At 45.3% G+C, this 19,212-nt stretch overlaps 1 protein-coding gene across 1 annotated transcript; it reads right to left on the bottom strand.

The window, feature by feature from the left end:
• Nucleotides 1-433: 433 nt before the first annotated feature.
• On the bottom strand, nt 434-18,954 carry LOC110431515 (fibrous sheath CABYR-binding protein-like; the record flags this gene model as incomplete). The annotated part of the gene is made up of 4 exons (XM_021450615.1): nt 18,878-18,954; nt 17,924-18,092; nt 1,068-1,432; nt 434-875 (listed from the first exon to the last, which is right to left on the bottom strand). Coding segments are annotated over exons 1-4 (1,053 nt in total), but the record flags the coding sequence as incomplete, so codon positions are not given.
• Between the last annotated feature and the right edge of the window lie 258 nt (nt 18,955-19,212).

Genomic DNA, 19,212 nt, shown 5'->3' with positions numbered 1-19,212 from the left:
AAAACTAACCACGCGGCTACATACAGCTGCTCGGAGTACGCGACTGACCTGTCCTTTGCCGATACTGGTCGGCCAAACGCCGGGTGAGGTTGAGAAGGCGCTCTCCCTGGGCACTCATCTCGGCCACCTTATCCCCAGCTTCCGACCGAAGCCGATCCACCTCCGCGGACAGGGCCTTGTTCTCGGCCACAAGGCCCTCAATTTGGTCGAAGCACCTTTTTCGGTACTTCGCCGTTTTCATTGCGCCCTGCAAAGAAGAACACATGTCAAACCCAGAAACACATTGCATAAGTGTCGAGCAGCACAAAGGACCACTTACCTTAACCTCGTCCACGAGACGTTTTGCCGCGCGCTCCACCCTCGTGGCCTCCTCCGTCTCCACAAGCTCCTCATGTCCGATGAAGTGGTCCCCGCGTTGGCGCCACACGTAGACGTGCTGGCGGCCATCACGGAGACGACTTTGGATCTCCTCCACGTCATCGTCAGAGGCCGCCCGGGTCTCCTCGTTCGCCGCACTGCCACCGACCGTGGTCGCGGGCATCACTGGCCCCTGGTCCAGGCCAGGGGAGCTTACGGGCGATGAGGCCCCTGCTCGGGGCGGCGTTGGGACTCCCCTTTCTTCGGCCGGTGGAGGAGTCGGGGCTCTGCTCTCCTCCTCCACAATGTTACGCGGAGGAGGTGTCCTCGCAGCCTCCTCGTTCCTCGTCGGGGTGCTCGCCATGGCACTTGCCGGGGCCGGTTGCTCCTCGGTGCTCGTGGCAGCGGTTGTTGCCGCAGCCCGCTCCGTGGTCTGCGGCGCGGCGTCCCCAACGGCAGCTACAGGCTCGACCGCCCTCTGGCCAGCAACGTGGTCAGGGTCGACGTCCGATGCCGCGCTAAGCAACAGGACGACATTTAAACAATGTCAGAAACAGCAACAAAACACAGAATATCACAGTACGAAAGTGAGATTGAAAACTTACAGGTCAGAGCGCCTGTGTGTCGCGGTGAACCTCCTCCTGGTCCTACCGGTCGGTGCCTGCGCCCCCGTCTCTACGACGCGCGTCGGCCCGGCGTGCGGTGCAGACGGGTCGCTGGTCACCCGACCAGTGGTGGCCGGCGCCACGTCCGGACGATTGCGTGGCCTTCGGACCAAAGAAGGCGCGGCCTCCTCCTCCTCATCGTTGTCGTCGGTGATCCAGACGAGCCGACGGCGCTTCGGCGCCTGGCTGCTCTCTGCCGGCAGCGCTTCTGCAGGGGAGGGGTCTGCCGCCAGTGGCCTTTTCCCCGCCACTCTGTCTTCGGTGGTCGGGGCAGGATCGTTCTGCTCCTCTTCGCTGCTGGTGTATCGAGCACACCGAGCGGCGTCGTCTTTCGGCGGGTCTACCCCCGCAGGATTCTCCATGCCAGGTGCCAGCGATATGTACACCGCGCACCGGTCAACGTCTCCAATCTGCAACACAATCAAAGACAAGTCAACAACTGGAAGAATAAGAACTAAGGAGGTAACATCAGTCAGAAACATTACCTTAGGAACTGGTCGCCCCAGCTTGAAGGCCTACACCCGATCACCGCTTCGAACGAAGCTGTTGTCTGCAAAGTTGAACAGCTCGTTCAACAGCTGTTGCACTTCTACCTTCTCTAGAACTTTAGGACTCATTCTGGTCGGGTCCTGGCTCCCCGCGTACTCGTACGCCGAATGTACCCTCTTCTGGCAAGGCATCACCCGACGACAGATGAAGTTGCCGACCACTCCTAGCCGTCTAAACGCGACCAGTCGATCAGCTTCATCAGGTCTTCTACCTGACCGGCAAACTCTGGGCGATCTGTCCAACTAACCCTCTTCTCGGGAATGTACCCCACATCGTAGAACGTGGAGCTGCCCGGCTCTTCCCTGACGTAGAACCACTTCTTGTACCATTCGGTGAGAGAAGTGTTCCATGGGCAGTTGAGATACCAGTTCTTCATCCCGTCACGAAGATTGAGGTATACTCCACCTGCAATCTTGGAGCCTCCGACCGCTCCCTTCTTCCTCAAACAGAAAAGGTAGCAGAAAAGATCGAAGTGCAGCTCTATCCCAACATAGGCCTCGCATAGATGGATGAAAGTGGAAATAAGAAGAATCGAGTTCGGATGCAGATTGCAGATCCCGATCTCATAGTAAAGAAGAAGCCCTTGGAGAAAAGGATGGACAGGAACCCCAAAACCCCTCTTGAAAAAATCTTCGAAAACCACGATCTCACTGGCACGGGGGTCGGGGTAGCTCTCCCCCTCTGGCGCCCTCCAGCCGCCGAGCTCTTGGCTGTGCAGTAGCCCCATGCCGACGAGGTCGTTGAGGGACCTCACGCTGCTACGGGACTTCTTCCACTCCTTAGCCATCAGCTCGGCCCTCTTCTTGGAGTCGCTCTTTGCCAATGACGCTGCAGGGATGACTGCGAGTTGGGAGGGCTGATGGTGATTGCAGAAGGCAAGAATGGAAAGCTTGGAGGCAATGGCAGGGTAAGCAATGTGAGGGCAATGTCAAGCTTTTATAAGCAACAACTCCACCCCTCCCACTTCCCGCATTCTTGGAAAGTGGGCGGGCCCAACGGCGGACGCGGCGTTTCGGTTTTCAACAATTACCGGCAGTTAATACGGTGGCCTTTTTGTACAATTGATGGTTTCTTTTTTTGAACCGCGCAAAGAGCGGCGGCACAGTTACCAGGCGCACCTTTTCACGCAACCATCTGACAATGCGTCAGGAGGCCTCGTCACATCACTCATTTATGTGATAAGAGGCTTTTTCAAAATAACAGACAAAAATTGGTGGAGGGTCAATGTTCCTAGGGATTGTACCGACCACCGAGCACTGTATGCTCGGGGACTGGTCGACCAGTCTGCCAGTTTGGAGATCTGGGGACTGTACCGACCACTGAGCACTGTATGCTCGGGGACTGGTTGACCAGTCTGCCAGTTTGGAGATTTGGGGACTGTACCGACCACCGAGCACTGTATGCTCGAGACTGGTTGACCAGTCTGCCAGTTTGGAGATTTGGGGACTGTACCGACCACCGAGCACTGTATGCTCGAGACTGGTTGACCAGGCTACCAGTTTGGAGATCTGGGGACTGTACCGACCACCGAGCATTGTATGCTCGGGGACTGGTTGACCAGTCTGCCAGTTTGGAAGAACTAGGGACTGTACCAAACACCAAAGCGTTATTTGCTTGGGGACTGGTTGATAAGTCAATCTGATGGCAAACGAGCATGAGATGCTCAGGGACTGGATAATTTTAATTTTTTAGTCCTTGCTACAAGGCTTATACTTCGCCTTCCAGCAAGCTCGAGGACTACATCGGTACGATGCATCTGGCGATGCATCTCAGTTTCAGAATCTCTCTGAGGACTTTTCTTCTGACCTTGGCACCACGTGCCTACGGCACCTACTACCAGGCTCGGGGACTAAGTGGGCACACTTCACCTTGCGGTGAACTTGCTTGCTTTTTTGCTAGAGCATACTTTTTGGAAAAATATAGTGGGCACACTTCACCAAGAAAAGAAATATTTTTTCTTAAGAGCACCATGCATTCTTCGAACAACCAGCTTCTTCGACGCCAATGTTGGTCAACTATTCTTTGAGTTGGTCAAAATACCATTGCAATTGTTTAGGCGACTTTCTTGCTTATTGAAGACGTCAAGTTTCGCTGGTCGAAGAAGCTCAAGACGGCGTGTTACTTCACAATACATGGTGCTCGGGGACTAGCTGTGGGGGTATAAACCCCTATACCCTTACGGCTAGACTTGGGCCAGGAGGCTTGGCCCATTACGAGACAAGTTCGAGGCTTGATCCGACCACTCGGAGTTTTACGCAAGGAAACAAGGCATGGAGATCAAGCTGGATTCTAGTCGGTTAGAATAGGAATTGATATCGAACTATCTATGGCGATTGTAACCGATAGGATTAATTTTTAGATCTGTAACCCTGCCCTCCGGACTATATAAGGAGGGGCAAAGGACCCCCCTAGGACACATTATTCTCTCAACACAAATCAATACAACAAGACGCACGACGTAGGTATTACGCCCACACGGCGGCCAAACCTGGATAAAAAGCTTGTCCATGTCTTGCATCACCATCAAGTTCGTAGCTTGCGCACCGTCTACCGATAAACTACTACCGTGGGTATACCCCAAGGTAGACTGCCGACTAGCTTTCGTCGACAGTGGCGCGCCAGGTAGGGGGTGTGTATAGCTTTTTCGATGAGCAAGATGGTCATCGTTCTAGCTTCTGCGGCCGTGTCTGAAGGCCTCACGTTCACTGTCGGCCAGATTACATGGACGACTCGCGGCCGCAGCCTCACGACCACGGCTTCGGAAGAAACCCGGATCCAATCTGGGACAACGGCGGCATCGGCTCCAACCACAATGACACCGAGCACTCGACCACCGCTCCCTCGTTACAAGGGAAAGAAGGTCGACAGGCAAGATTTCGTATGATACACGTCATCTAGGAGTTCCATCATGTGTGTCGAGATTGATTTCCAAGCATTTGGTATGTTCCATGCAAACCGTGCACGTATCTTGCATCAAGATTAGCACTATCTCCAAACAGACCGAACCGAGCATCCACTTGAGCCCCTTCACCTAGGAGTACCAAAAAGTGCGTCCAAAATGGTTTCTTAGACTTTGGTGTATTAGGCGCAAACTGTGCACCTATCTTGCATTAAAACTTACAATGTCTACAAACGGACCGAAGCAAGATTCCATATGACACACGTCATCTAGGAGTTCCATTGGGTGCGTCCAAATTGATTTCTAAGCATATGGTATGTTCCTAGCAAATCATGCACCTATCTTGCATCAAGATTAGCACTATCTCCAAACAGATCAAACCGAGCTTCCACTTGAGCCTCTTCACCGAAGTACTAACTGGTGCTTCCAAAATGGTTTCTTAGACTATGGTGCATTAGGCGCCAACCATGCACATATCTTGCATCGAAACTAACACTGTTTCTAAACAGACCAAAGTGAGATTCCATATGACACACGTCATCAAGGAGTTCCATCGGGTGCATCCAAATTGATTTCCAAGCATATGGTATGTTCCATGCAAACCGTGCACCTATCTTGCATCAAGATTAGCACTATCTCCAAACAGACCGAACCGAGCTTGCACTTGAGCCTCTTCATCTAGGAGTACAAACAGGTGCGTCAAAAATGGTTTCTTAGAGTATGGTGCATTAGGCACAAACTATGCATTTATCTTGCACCGAAACTAACATTATCTCTAAACAAACTGATGTGAGATTCCATATGACACACGTCATCTAGGAGTTCCATTGGGTGCATCCAAATTGATTTCTTAACATATGGTATGTTCCATGCAAACTTTGCAACTATCTTGCATCAAAATTAGCACTATATACGAAGAGACCAAATCGAGCCTCCACTTGAGCCTCTTCAACTACGAGTACCATCGGATGCGTCTAAAATGGTTTCTTAGCCTATGGTGCATTAGGCGTAAACCATGCACATATCTTCTACCGAAACTAACACTATGTCTAAACGAACCGAAGCAAGATTTCATATGACACACATCATCAAGGAGTTATATCAGGTGCGTCCTAATTGATTTGTGAGCATATCGTATGTTCCCTGCAAACTGTGCATCTATCTTGCATCAAGATTAGCACTATCTCCAAACAGACCAAACCGAGCTTTCACTTGAGCCCCTTGACCTAGGAGTACCATTGGGTGTGTCCAAAATGGTTTCTTAGCTGCAAACCGTGCACCTATCTTGCACTGAAACTAAAATTGTCTCCAAAAAGACCGAAGCGAGATTCCGTATGACACACGTCATCTAGGAGTTCCATTAGCTGTGTCCAAATTGATTTCTTAACATATGGTACGTTCCATGCAAACTGTGCAACTATCTTGCATCAAGATTAGAACTATCTCTAAACAGACCAAACCGAGCCTCCACTTGAGCCTCTTCACCTAGGAGTACCAACAGGTGCTTCCAAAATGGTTTCTTAGACTTTGGTGCAGTAGGCACAAACCATGCACATATCTTGCACCGAATCTAACACTGTTTCTAAACAGACCAAAGCGAGATTCCATATGACACACGTCATCAAGGAGTTCCATCGGGTGCATCCAAATTGATTTCCAAGCATATGGTATGTTCCATGCAAACCGTGCACCTATCTTGCATCAAGATTAGCACTATCTCCAAACAGACCGAACCGAGCTTCCACTTGAGCCTCTTCATCTAGGAGTACAAACAGGTGCGTCAAAAATGGTTTCTTAGAGTATGGTGCATTAGGCACAAACTATGCATTTATCTTGCACCGAAACTAACATTATCTCTAAACAAACTGATGTGAGATTCCATATGACACACGTCATCTAGGAGTTCCATTGGGTGCATCCAAATTGATTTCTTAACATATGGTACGTTCCATGCAAACTTTGCAACTATCTTGCATCAAAATTAGCACTATATACGAAGAGACCAAATCGAGCCTCCACTTGAGCCTCTTCAACTACGAGTACCATCGGATGCGTCTAAAATGGTTTCTTAGCCTATGGTGCATTAGGCGTAAACCGTGCACATATCTTCTACCAAAACTAACACTGTGTCTAAACGAACGGAACCAAGATTTCATATGACACACATCATCAAGGAGTTATATCAGGTGCGTCCTAATTGATTTGTGAGCATATCGTATGTTCCATGCAAACTGTGCATCTATCTTGCATCAAGATTAGCACTATCTCCAAACAGACCAAACCGAGCTTTCGCTTGAGCCCCTTGACCTAGGAGTACCATTGGGTGTGTCCAAAATGGTTTCTTAGCTGCAAACCGTGCACCTATCTTGCACTGAAACTAAAATTGTCTCCAAAAAGACCGAAGCGAGATTCCAAATGACACACGTCATCTAGGAGTTCCATTAGCTGTGTCCAACTTGATTTCTTAACATATGGTACGTTCCATGCAAACTGTGCAACTATCTTGCATCAAGATTAGAACTATCTCTAAACAGACCAAACCGAGCCTCCACTGGAGCCTCTTCACCTAGGAGTACCAACAGGTGCTTCCAAAATGCTTTCTTAGACTTTGGTGCAGTAGGCACAAACCATGCACATATCTTGCACCGAATCTAACACTGTTTCTAATCAGACCAAAGCGAGATTCCATATGACACACGTCATCAAGGAGTTCCATTGGGTGCATCCACATTGATTTCCAAGCATATTGTATGTTCCATGCAAACCGTGCACCTATCTTGCATTAAGATTAGCACTATCTCCAAACAGACCGAACCGAGCTTCCACTAGAGCCTCTTCATCTAGGAGTACAAACAGGTGCATCAGAAATGGTTTCTTAGACTATGGTGCATTAGGCACAAACTATGCACCTATCTTGCACCGAAACTAACATTGTCTCCAAACAGACCGAAGCGAGATTCCATATGACACATGTCATCTAGGAGTTCCATTGGCTGCGTCCAAATTGATTTCTTAACATATGGTACGTTCCATGCAAACTGTGCAAGTATCTTGCATCAAGATTGAAACTATCTCTAAACAGACCAAACCGAGCCTCCACTTGAGCCTCTTCACCTAGTAGTACCAACAGGTGCTTCCAAAATGGTTTCTTAGACTATGGTGTATTAGGTGCAAACTGTGCACCTATCTTGCACCAAAACTAACAATGTCTCCAAATGGACCGAAGCGAGATTCCATATGACACACGTCATCAAGGAGTTCCATCGGGTGCATCCAAATTGATTTCCAAGCGTATGATATGTTCCATGCAAACCATCAACCTACCTTGCATAAGGATTAGCACTATCTCCAAATTGACCGAACCAAGCTTCCACTTGAGCCTCTTTACCTAGGAGTACCAAATAGTGCGTCCAAAATGGTTTCTTAGACTATGGTGCATTAGGCACAAACTGTGCACCTATCTTGCATTAAAACTTACAATGTCTACAAACGGACCGAAGCAAGATTCCATATGACACACGTCATCTAGGAGTTCCATTGGGTGCGTCCAAATTGATTTCTAAGCATATGGTATGTTCCTTGCAAATCATGCACCTATCTTGCATCAAGATTAGCACTATCTCCAAACAGATCAAACCGAGCTTCCACTTGAGCCTCTTCACCGAAGTACTAACTGGTGCTTCCAAAATGGTTTCTTAGACTATGGTGCATTAGGCGCAAACCATGCACATATCTTGCATCGAAACTAACACTATTTCTAAACAGACCAAAGTGAGATTCCATATGACACACGTCATCAAGGAGTTCCATCGGGTGCATCCAAATTGATTTCCAAGCATATGGTATGTTCCATGCAAACCGTGCACCTATCTTGCATCAAGATTAGCACTATCTCCAAACAGACCGAACCGAGCTTCCACTTGAGCCTCTTCATCTAGGAGTACAAACAGGTGCGTCAAAAATGTTTTCTTAGAGTATGGTGCATTAGGCACAAACTATGCATTTATCTTGCACCAAAACTAACATTATCTCTAAACAAACCGAAGCGAGATTCCATATGACACACGTCATCTAGGAGTTCCATTGGGTGCGTCTAAATTGATTTCTTAACATATGGTACGTTCCATGCAAACTTTGCAACTATCTTGCATCAAGATTAGCACTATATACGAAGAGTCCATATCGAGCCTCCACTTGAGCCTTTTCAACTACGAGTACCATCGGATGCGTCTAAAATGGTTTCTTAGCCTATGGTGGATAAGGTGTAAATCGTGCACATAACTTCTACCAAAACTAACACTATCTCTAAACAAACCGAAGCAAGATTCCATATGCAAATTGTGCAACTGTCTTGCATCAAGATTAGCACTATATCCGAACAGACCAAATCAAGCCTCCACTTGAGCCTCTTCAACTACGAGTACCATCGAGTGTGTCTAAAATGGTTTCTTAGCCTATGGTGCATATGGCGTACACCGTGCACATATCTTCTACCAAAACTAACACTGTCTCTAAACGAACCGGAGCAAGATTCCATATGACACACATCATCAAGGAGTTATATTAGGTGCGTCCTAATTGATTTTTGAGCATATCGTATGTTCCATGCAAACCGTCCATCTATCTTGCATCAAGATTAGCACTATCTCTAAACAGACCAAACCGAGCTTTCAGATGAGCCCCTTGACCGAGGAGTACTATCGGGTGCATCCAAAATGGATTCTTATCCTATGGTTCATTAGGTGCAAACCGTGCACCTATCTTGCACCGAAACTAACATTGTCTCTAAACAGACCGAAGTGAGATTCCATATGACACATGTCATCTACGAGTTCCATCTAGTGTGTCCAAATTGATTTCTGAGCATATGGTATGTTCCATGCAAATCGTGCACCTATCTTGCACCGAAACTAACACTGTCTCTAAACAGTCCGAAGTGAGATTCCATATGACACATGTCATCTACGAGTTCCATCTAGTGTGTCCAAATTGATTTCTGAGCATATGGTATGTTCCATGCAAACCGTGCACCTATCTTGCACCGAAACTAACATTGTCTCCAAACAGACCGAAGCGAGATTCCATATGACACATGTCATCTAGGAGTTCCATTGGCTGCGTCCAAATTGATTTCTTAACATATGGTATGTTCCATGCAAACTGTGCAACTATCATGCATCAAGATTGGAACTATCTCTAAACAGACCGAACCGAGCCTCCACTTGAGCCTCTTCACCTAGGAGTACCAACAGGTGCTTCCAAAATTGTTTCTTAGACTTTGGTGCATTAGGCGGAAACCGTGCACATATATTGAATCGAAACTAATACTGTCTCTAATCACACCAAAGTGAGATTCCATATGACACACATCATCAAGGAGTTCTATTGGGTGTGTCCAAATTAGTTTCTAAGCATATGGACATTCCATGCAGACTGTGCATCTATCTTGCATCAAGATTAGCACTATCTCCAAATAGACTAAACCGAGCTTTCACTTCAGCCTTTTACCTAGGAGTACCATCGGGTGCGTCCAAAATAGTTTCTTAGCCTATGCTGCATTATGTGCAAACCTTGCACCTATCTTGCACCGAAACTAACACTGTCTCCAAACAGACCGAAGCAAGATTTCATATGACACACGTCATCTAAGAGTTCCATCATCTGCGTCCAGATTGATTTCCAAGCATTTGGTTTGTTCCATGCAAAACTTGCACCTATCTTGCATCCAGATTAGCACTATCTCCAAACAGACCGAACCGAGCATCCACTTGAGACCCTTCACCTAGGAGTACCAACAAGTGTGTCAAAATGGTTTCTTAGACTATGGTGCATTAGGTGCAAATTGTGCACTTATCTTGCACTAAAACTTACAATGTCTACAAACAGACCAAAGCAAGATTCCATATGACACGCGTCATCTTGGAGTTCTATTGGGTGCGTCCAAATTGATTTCTAAGCATATGGTATGTTCCTTGCAAATCATGCACCTATCTTGCATCAAGATTAGCACTATCTCCAAACCGATCAAACCGAGCTTCCACTTGAGCCTCTTCACCAAAGTACCAACAGGTGCTTCCAAAATGGTTTCTTAGACTATGGTGCATTAGGCGCAAACTATGCACATATCTTGCACCGAAACTAACAGTGTTTCTAAATAGACCAAAGCGAGATTCCATATGACACACGTCATCAAGGAGTTCCATCAGGTGCATCCAAATTGATTTCCAAGCATATGGTATGTTCCATGCAAACTGTGCACCTATCTTGCATTAAATTTAGCACTATCTCCAAACATACCGAACCGAGCTTCCACTTGAGCCTCTTCATCTAGGAGTACAAACAGGTGTGTCAAAAATGGTTTCTTAGACTATGGTGCATTAGGCACAAACTATGCACCTATCTTGCACCAAAACTAGCATTGTCTCCAAACAGATCGAAACAAGATTCCATATGACACACGTCATCTAGGAGTTTCATTAGCTGTGTCCAACTTGATTTCTTAACATATGGTACGTTCCATGCAAACTGTGCAACTATCTTGCATCAAGATTAGAACTATCTCTAAACAGACCAAACCGAGCCTCCACTGGAGCCTCTTCACCTAGGAGTACCAACAGGTGCTTCCAAAATGGTTTCTTAGACTTTGGTGCAGTAGGCACAAACCATGCACATATCTTGCACCGAATCTAACACTGTTTCTAATCAGACCAAAGCGAGATTCCATATGACACACATCATCAAGGAGTTATATCAGGTGCGTCCTAATTTCTTTCTGAGCATATCATATGTTCCATGCAAACCGTGCATCTATCTTGCATCAAGATTAGCACTATCTCCAAACAGACCAAACCGAGCTTTCACGTGAGCCCCTTGACCTAGGAGTACCATCGGGTGCGTCCAAAATGGTTTCTTATCCTATGGTGCATTAGGTGCAAACCGTGCACCTATCTTGCACCGAAACTAACACTGTCTCTAAACGGACCGAAGTGAGATTCCATATGACACATGTCATCTAGGAGTTCCATTTGGTGCGTCCAAATTGATTTCTGAGCATATGGTATGTTCCATGCAAATTGTGCACCTATCTTGCCTCAAGATTAGCACTATCTCTAAACAGACCGAACCGAGCCTCCACTTGAGCCTCTTCACTTAGGAGTACCAACAGGTGCTTCCAAAAAGGTTTCTTAGACTTTGGCGCATTAGGCGCAAACTGTGTACATATCTTGCACCGAAATTAATATTATCTCTAAGCACACTAAAGCGAGATTCCATATGACACACGTCATCAAGGAGTTCTAACGGGTGTGTCCAAAATAATTTCTAATCGTATGGTACATTCCATGAAGACCGTGCATCTATGTTGCATCAAGATTAGCACTATCTCCAAATAGACCAAACCGAGCTTTCACTTGAGCCTTTTACCTAGGAGTACCATCGGGTGCGTCCAAAATGGTTTCTTAGCCTATGCTGCATTATGTGCAAACCTTGCACCTATCTTGCACCGAAACTAACATTGTCTCCAAATTGACCGAAACAAGATTTCTTATGACACACGTCATCTAGGAGTTTCAACATGTGCGTCCAGATTGATTTCCAAGCATTTGGTATGTTCCATGCAAACAGTGCACCTATCTTGCACCAAGAGTAACACTATCTCCATACAGACCAAACCGAGCATCCACTTGAGCCCCTTGAAAGGTCCAAAAGGCTAGAGGGGGGTGAATAGCCTATTTAAAAACTCTACAAACTTTACTAAACAAGTGAGTTAGTAAAATAAGTGGCGAAGCTATTCTAGCACTTGCACAACTAAGCTATGCAAGCCACCTATACAAGTCTAGCAAGAAGGCTAAACACTAAAACACAAGAATCCGCAGCAAACTATGCACCTATCTTGCAAGAGTAACAAGAAATCCGCAGCAAACTCAAGAATCAAGTGCCACTAAATGGAACTCTCAAAGCAATGCACTTGAATCTCACTCAATCTCACTAGAATTAGCAAACAAGCAACAAGTTGAGTGGAGGGAGTGTTCTCTAGCTCAATGTATGCCTCAAGTAATCAAATGTGCAAGAGAGAACCTCCCAAAGCCGGCCACCTTCTATTTATAAGCCCCTCAAAGAAACTAGCCGTTAGCTGTTTCCACTGGGCTGAAAACGGGGGCACCGGACGCTACTAAGTGAGCACCGAACGCTCGAGTCCCTGCGTCCGGTGCACTGGAGTTGGCCACGTGACCGTCCTAAATCTCGCGTGTCAGATCCTAACGGTCACCTGCGGATCACCAGACGCTCCGCAGGTCCACACCGGACGCGTCCGGTGCACACCAGACTCATGCACAGAGAGTTCCGCAAATCTGCGGGTCACCGAACGCTAAGCACCGGTAGCGTCCGGTGCTCACCGGACCCATGCGCAGAGAGGGTCGCAAAACACCTGCACACCGGACGCTAAACACCGGACGCTCTCAGAGTGCGTTCGGTGCTTAACCCTAGCAGGGTGAAGCACACCGGACGCTGAGGCCAGCGTCCGGTGCCTCCGCACTCAGCGTCCGGTGAGTGTTTCTCAGTGAGAAAGCACTCGTGCGACTTCTCCAAATTTCCCATCGACGCAATAGAAAATATGCACTTAATTCTCTCATACCATGCTCTAGGTGCTCATTCTATCAATCTTGCATCCACCGTAGTCGGAGTCCGAATATCCAATCAACTCAAAGTTAGACCCCTTGGGATACCATAATCCAACATCATGAGTGCCCTTGAGATACCTTAATATTCTTTTGGTTGCCTTCAAGTGACTTTCTCTAGGTGAAGCTTGGTATCTTGCACATTTGCACACACTAAACATCACATCCGTCCTTGATGCGGTGACATAGAGCAAACTCCCACTCATGGACCGATAAAGCTTTTGATCTACCATGTTGCCACTTGCATCATTACCTAATTGATCATTTGTGCCCATAGGTGTGCTCATTGGTTTAGCTTCTTGCAATCCAAACTTCTTGATCATGTCCTTGATGTACTTTCCTTGACTTACAAAAGTGTCATTCTTCATTTGCTTGATTTGAAGACCAATGAAGTAACTAAGCTCTCCAATCATGGACATCTCAAACTCATTTGCCATCATTCTTCCAAATTCTTCACAAAAGTCTTGATTGGTTGATCCAAAGATGATATCATCAATATAGATTTGCAACACAAACAAGTCATTGCCTAGCTTCTTGGTGAAGAGGGTAGTGTCAACCTTTCCCATCTTTAACCCTTTAGAGAGAAGAAAATCTCTCAATCTCTCATACCATGCTCTAGGTGCTTGCTTCAAACCATATAATGCTTTCTTGAGCTTGTAAACATGGTTGGGTTTCATGTCATCTTCAAAACCGGGAGGTTGTTCAACATAAACCAACTCATTTATGTATCCATTGAGAAATGCACTCTTCACATCCATTTGATAGAGCTTGATGTTGTGGGCACAAGCATAGGCTAATAATATTCTAATTGCCTCCAATCTTGCAACCGGTGCATACGTTTCTCCAAAGTCAAGACCTTCCACTTGAGTGTAGCCTTGTGCTACTAATCTTGCTTTGTTTCTCACAACTACACCATCTTGATCTTGCTTGTTTCTAAAGACCCACTTGGTACCAATCACATTGTAGTTCTTTGGCCTCTCAACAAGCTCCCACACTTGGTTTCTTGTGAAGGTGTTCAATTCTTCATGCATGGCATTTACCCAATCGGAATCCTTCAATGCATCTTCTATCTTCTTTGGTTCCTCAAATGAGACAAATGAGTAGTGCTCACAAAAGGATGCTATCCTTGATCTTGTTTGTACACCACTTTGAATACCACCAATGACTTGATCCAATGGATGATCTCTTGCTATGCTTGTGGGTTGGAGTATTGGGAGTTGATTGCTTCCACTTGCTTGATTTTGATTTTGATCATCATCATGAGAGCCACTAGTACTTGCTTGATTTGTATCAATTTGCACTTCTTGATTGATCATGTGAATATTACTATCATCATCAACTTGCCTTGGCCTTATGTCACCTACATCCATGATTTTCATTGCATTTGCCAATTGATCTCCCCTCACATCATCAAGATTTTGAGCTTCATTTTGAGATCTCTCGGTTTCATCAAACTCAACATCATGGATAATAAGAATGAGGGTATCCCGATCTTTTTGGTGGAGATGGATAAGTTCGATTTAGTGGAACGAGACGACGTTCACGATCCGACTACAACCATCCAAGGATGATGCGCCTTAGCAACCGATACACCGACTCCAAGGATCGCTACGTTCTTGTGGTGCGCGACCTGGCCACGAGGGCACTTGTCCTGCAAGCAATCGAAGAACAAGCAAGAACACAATAAACAATCACAATTGCAAAATATATATATATATTGAGCTTTCAATCTGAAATCACAAGATGGTGGGGTTCCTTTTACAATCAGACGGGCGGTTTATCCAACACGCGCGCTGAAAGACGGTAGCAAATGGCTAACTCGATTAAACAAAACCCAGATTGTTGTGGTGGCATGTAGGAGCCATAAATACAAGAGAGAGCAAAGCTAGGCGGCACTCTCGACACTCTAAAAATAACAGAGAAATAAAGGCAACCATTGCTTGGTTGCATGAGATCCTTATTGACCAAAACATGAGATCCTTATTGACCGAAGCATGCTCTAAAAGTAGGTATCCAAAGAAAAGGTCCGTGGAGTTATTAGACAATTGTGGCCGCCTCATAGCTGCTGTGAACTTGAATTGAGATCCATCTAAAAATATACTTGACGAGTTTTCCATCAAGTGCTTGCATGCTTAAAATGGACTATGTATGAAGTCATGGCGGTTGTTGTAAGTTGGTGCTGTCTTGCTGTCCAAATCCAGCCTACGCCAATCCCCTATGCTTCTGGTCCTCTCCATCATTCCTAAGCAAAACAAGAGTGCACGTGTCTCCATTGTCTAAATATGATGGACAAGAGTTTAAGAATAAACTTACTTGATGGTTCAGTTGACGGGCACTGGCACGAGTAAGAGGGCCAAGTGGTGTTGGCGATGGTGTGGGTGTAGGTGTGGATGTATAGATGCTGCTGATGTCCTCATCATCCTCCCCTTCTTGCATTTGAGTCGTCCCCGACTCAAGCTCATCTCCCTCACCCAAATATGGCTTCAAATCGTGTGGATTTAAGCGTGACTTGGCCTTTTGACATGTCGTGCAGCGAGCAATAAATCTCTCCACATCTCTCCTCATCTTTGGCCAAAAGAAATGACCAGCCAGTATGTCCTCCGTCTTCTTTGCCCCAAAATGTCCCATCAAACCACCTCCATGTGCTTCCTGTAGCAACAACAAACGAACAGAGCTAGCTGGAATGCATAGCTTATTAGCTCTAAACACAAAACCATCATTTACAACAAATTTATTCCATGCCTTCCCATCCTTACAATGCAAAAACACATCTTTAAAATCATCATCATGCACATATTGTTCTTTAACTGTTTCCAATCCAAAGATCTTGTGGTCGAGTTGTGTCAACAAGGTATATCTCCTAGATAAAGCATCAGCAATGATATTCTCTTTCCCTTTCTTGTGTTTGATGACATACGGAAAAGATTTAATGAATTCAACCCAATTAGCGTGTCTACGGTTCAGGTTTCCTTGGCTACGAATATGCTTTAACGATTCATGATCAGAATGTATGACAAATTCTTTGGGCCACAAATAATGTTGCCATGTTTCTAATGTTCGCACAAGAGCATACAATTCTTTATCATAAGTAGAATAATTTAGAATAGGCCCACTTAGTTTCTCACTAAAATATGCAATGGGTTTTCCTTCTTGTAACAAAACATCACCCAAACCAATTCCACTAGCATCACATTCAAGTTCAAAAGTTTTGTTAAAATCAGGAAGTTGCAGAAGAGGTGCATGTGTCAACTTATCTTTCAACATGTTGAAAGCATTCTCTTGTGCTGTGCTCCAAGAAAAGTGCACTCCCTTCTTTGTAAGCTCATTCAATGGTGCAGCAATGGTGCTGAAATCCTGCACAAAGCGACGATAGAACCCAGCAAGTCCTAGAAAACTCTGTAGCTGGGTGACACTCTTTGGTATTGGCCACCCTTGTATCGCTTCCACCTTGGATTTGTCAACCTCAATTCCCTGTGGAGTAACAACATAGCCAAGAAAAGAGCACGTAAATGATCAAGATGTTGATCCATAGATTTGCTGTAAATTAATATATCATCAAAATAAACAACAACAAATCTTCCAATGAAGGCACGCAAAACCTCGTTCATTAGTCTCATGAAGGTACTCGGTGCATTAGTTAAACCAAAAGGCGTGACTAACCACTCATACAAACCAAATTTAGTTTTGAAAGCGGTTTTCCATTAATCTCCCAATTTCATACGAATCTGGTGGTAACCACTACGCAAGTCAACTTTGGAAAATACAACAGCACCACTTAGTTCATCAAGCATATCATCTAAGCGTGGAATAGGATGGCGATATCTAATAGTAATATTATTGATAGCTCGACAATCCACACACATACGCCATGATCCATCTTTTTTAGGCACTAAAATAACAGGAACAGCACAAGGACTAAGAGACTCACGCACATAACCTTTGTCGAGTAGTTCTTGCACTTGCCGCTGAATCTCTTTTGTTTCTTCTGGATTGGTCCTGTATGGTGCACGGTTGGGCAATGAAGCACCAGGAATCAAGTCAATCTGGTGCTCAATCCCTCGAAGTGGTGGTAGCCCCGGTGGCATTTTAGTTGGAAACACATTAGAATACTCCTGCAAAATGTCAGCAACCTCCGGAGGCAAAGAATGCAGCATATTGTGAAGGGAAATTAATGCATCTTTGCATACTAAAGCATAAATAGTAGAAGTGGATGCATTCAACTCATTAATATCAGACTTAGTAGCAAGCAAACAATTCCCTTTCAATTTGATCCCATCTTTCCTATCTATGACAGGTTTAGTATTCCTCTCTCTTTTTGCTTTTGTAGCCTGAGCCACATCATTTTGCATAATCGCCTCAGGAGACATAGGGTGTAAAACAATTTTTCTATCATGATACAGAAAAGAATACTGATTTGCTCTTCCAAGATGCATAGAATCTCTATCAAACTGCCAAGGTCTACCTAGCAGAATATTGCAAGCTTGCATAGGCACAACATCACATTCAACAACATCTTTATACGACCCAATAGAAAAATTGATTCGCACAAGTCTAGTTACCTTTGCCTTGCCACTATTGTTCAGCCATTGAATATAATATGGATGTGGGTGTGGGTTAGTGGTAAGCGCAAGCTTCTCCACCATGTCGCTGTTGGCCAAGTTGTTGCAGCTACCTCCATCAATGATCATGCGACATGAACGCTCTTTGATGACACACTTTGTTTGAAACAATGTATGTCGCTGATTTTGCTCTGCCTTCTCCATTTGTGCACTAAGCACACGCTGCACAATAAGGCTCTTATAGCGGTCTGCTTCAGTAGCATTAATATGTTCTTCGAAATGTTGTTCACTATCTGCATGGTCAGCTGCAAGCAATGCAAGTGTATCTTCATCAAAATCACTAGCAGATGAGCACTCACCATCATCTTTGACGATCATAACACGCTTGCTGGGACATTCACGCATCACATGTCCATATCCCTTGCATCGGAGACACTGAATGTCTCTTGTTCTACCTGTAGACGCCATGGATGAAGCACTTGCAGTAGGATTTTGAATCGTCTTTGCCACTGAGTTTGCTGGATTAGCACGAGACATGTTGCTTTGTGAAGGCATAGGAGCAAGTGTAGGTGGAGTAGTAGTCGTGCGGGGCTGCCATGAATTAGTCTTCCCTGCAGAAATACTATTCTTGGTACTAACATATCGTCCCTGAACTTCCCTTTCAGCTTTACACGCAAGATGAAACAAACGGGTTATGTTATTGTAATCTTTATATTCAAGTATGTCCTGAATTTCACGGTTTAGTCCACCCAAAAACCTAGCCATAGCAGGTTCCTCGTCCTCTTCTATATTACAACGCAACATACCCATTTGCAATTCTTGATAATATTCTTCTACAGTTTTAGCTCCCTGTCTCAGTTGTTGTAATTTATGTAACAAATCTCGTGCATAGTAAGAAGGAACCAATCTAGCCCTCATGATTCGTTTTAAAGCATTCCAAGTTTGTGGTATGTTATTAGGATTTTTCTTGACATGTTCATTCCACCAAACAGTAGCAAAGTCAGTAAACTCGCTAGTAGCAGCCCTAACACGTGTATTCTCAGGAAACTCATGACATGCAAACTTTTGTTCAATAGCAATTTCCCAAGAAATATATGCATCAGGGTCATACTTACCATCAAAAGGAGGTATTTTAAATTTAATCTTGCTGAAAGAATCAGTATTGTTGGGTACCTCACGTCGACGGTGACCGCCCATACCACTTCGATTATGGCGTAGGCGATGCCGATCACGAGTGTCACGATCATCATGTTCAGTATCAGCAGTATAATCATCATCATAATTATCTTCGACTCGCTCTTCATCTTGATTATGCTTCTCTTTGTATTTCATGTGGAAGTCATCAAAACGGTTCAGAAGGGCAGCAAGACTTTTGTCCATACGAACAATAGATGCCTCCAACCTTGTAAGCTTGCTGGTGGTGGCTATTTGGGCTGTCTCTAATTGCCCAACCTTTTCATTGGTCACCTGTACATCCTCATTGAGGCCATTAGTGTGCTCCCTTACTT

The sequence above is a fragment of the Sorghum bicolor genome, unplaced genomic scaffold, assembly GCF_000003195.3.
Source record: "Sorghum bicolor cultivar BTx623 unplaced genomic scaffold, Sorghum_bicolor_NCBIv3 super_44, whole genome shotgun sequence".
Lineage (NCBI taxonomy): Eukaryota > Viridiplantae > Streptophyta > Magnoliopsida > Poales > Poaceae > Sorghum > Sorghum bicolor.
Note: the sequence above shows the minus strand (reverse complement) of the source record. Positions and strands in the feature narration are given on the sequence as shown.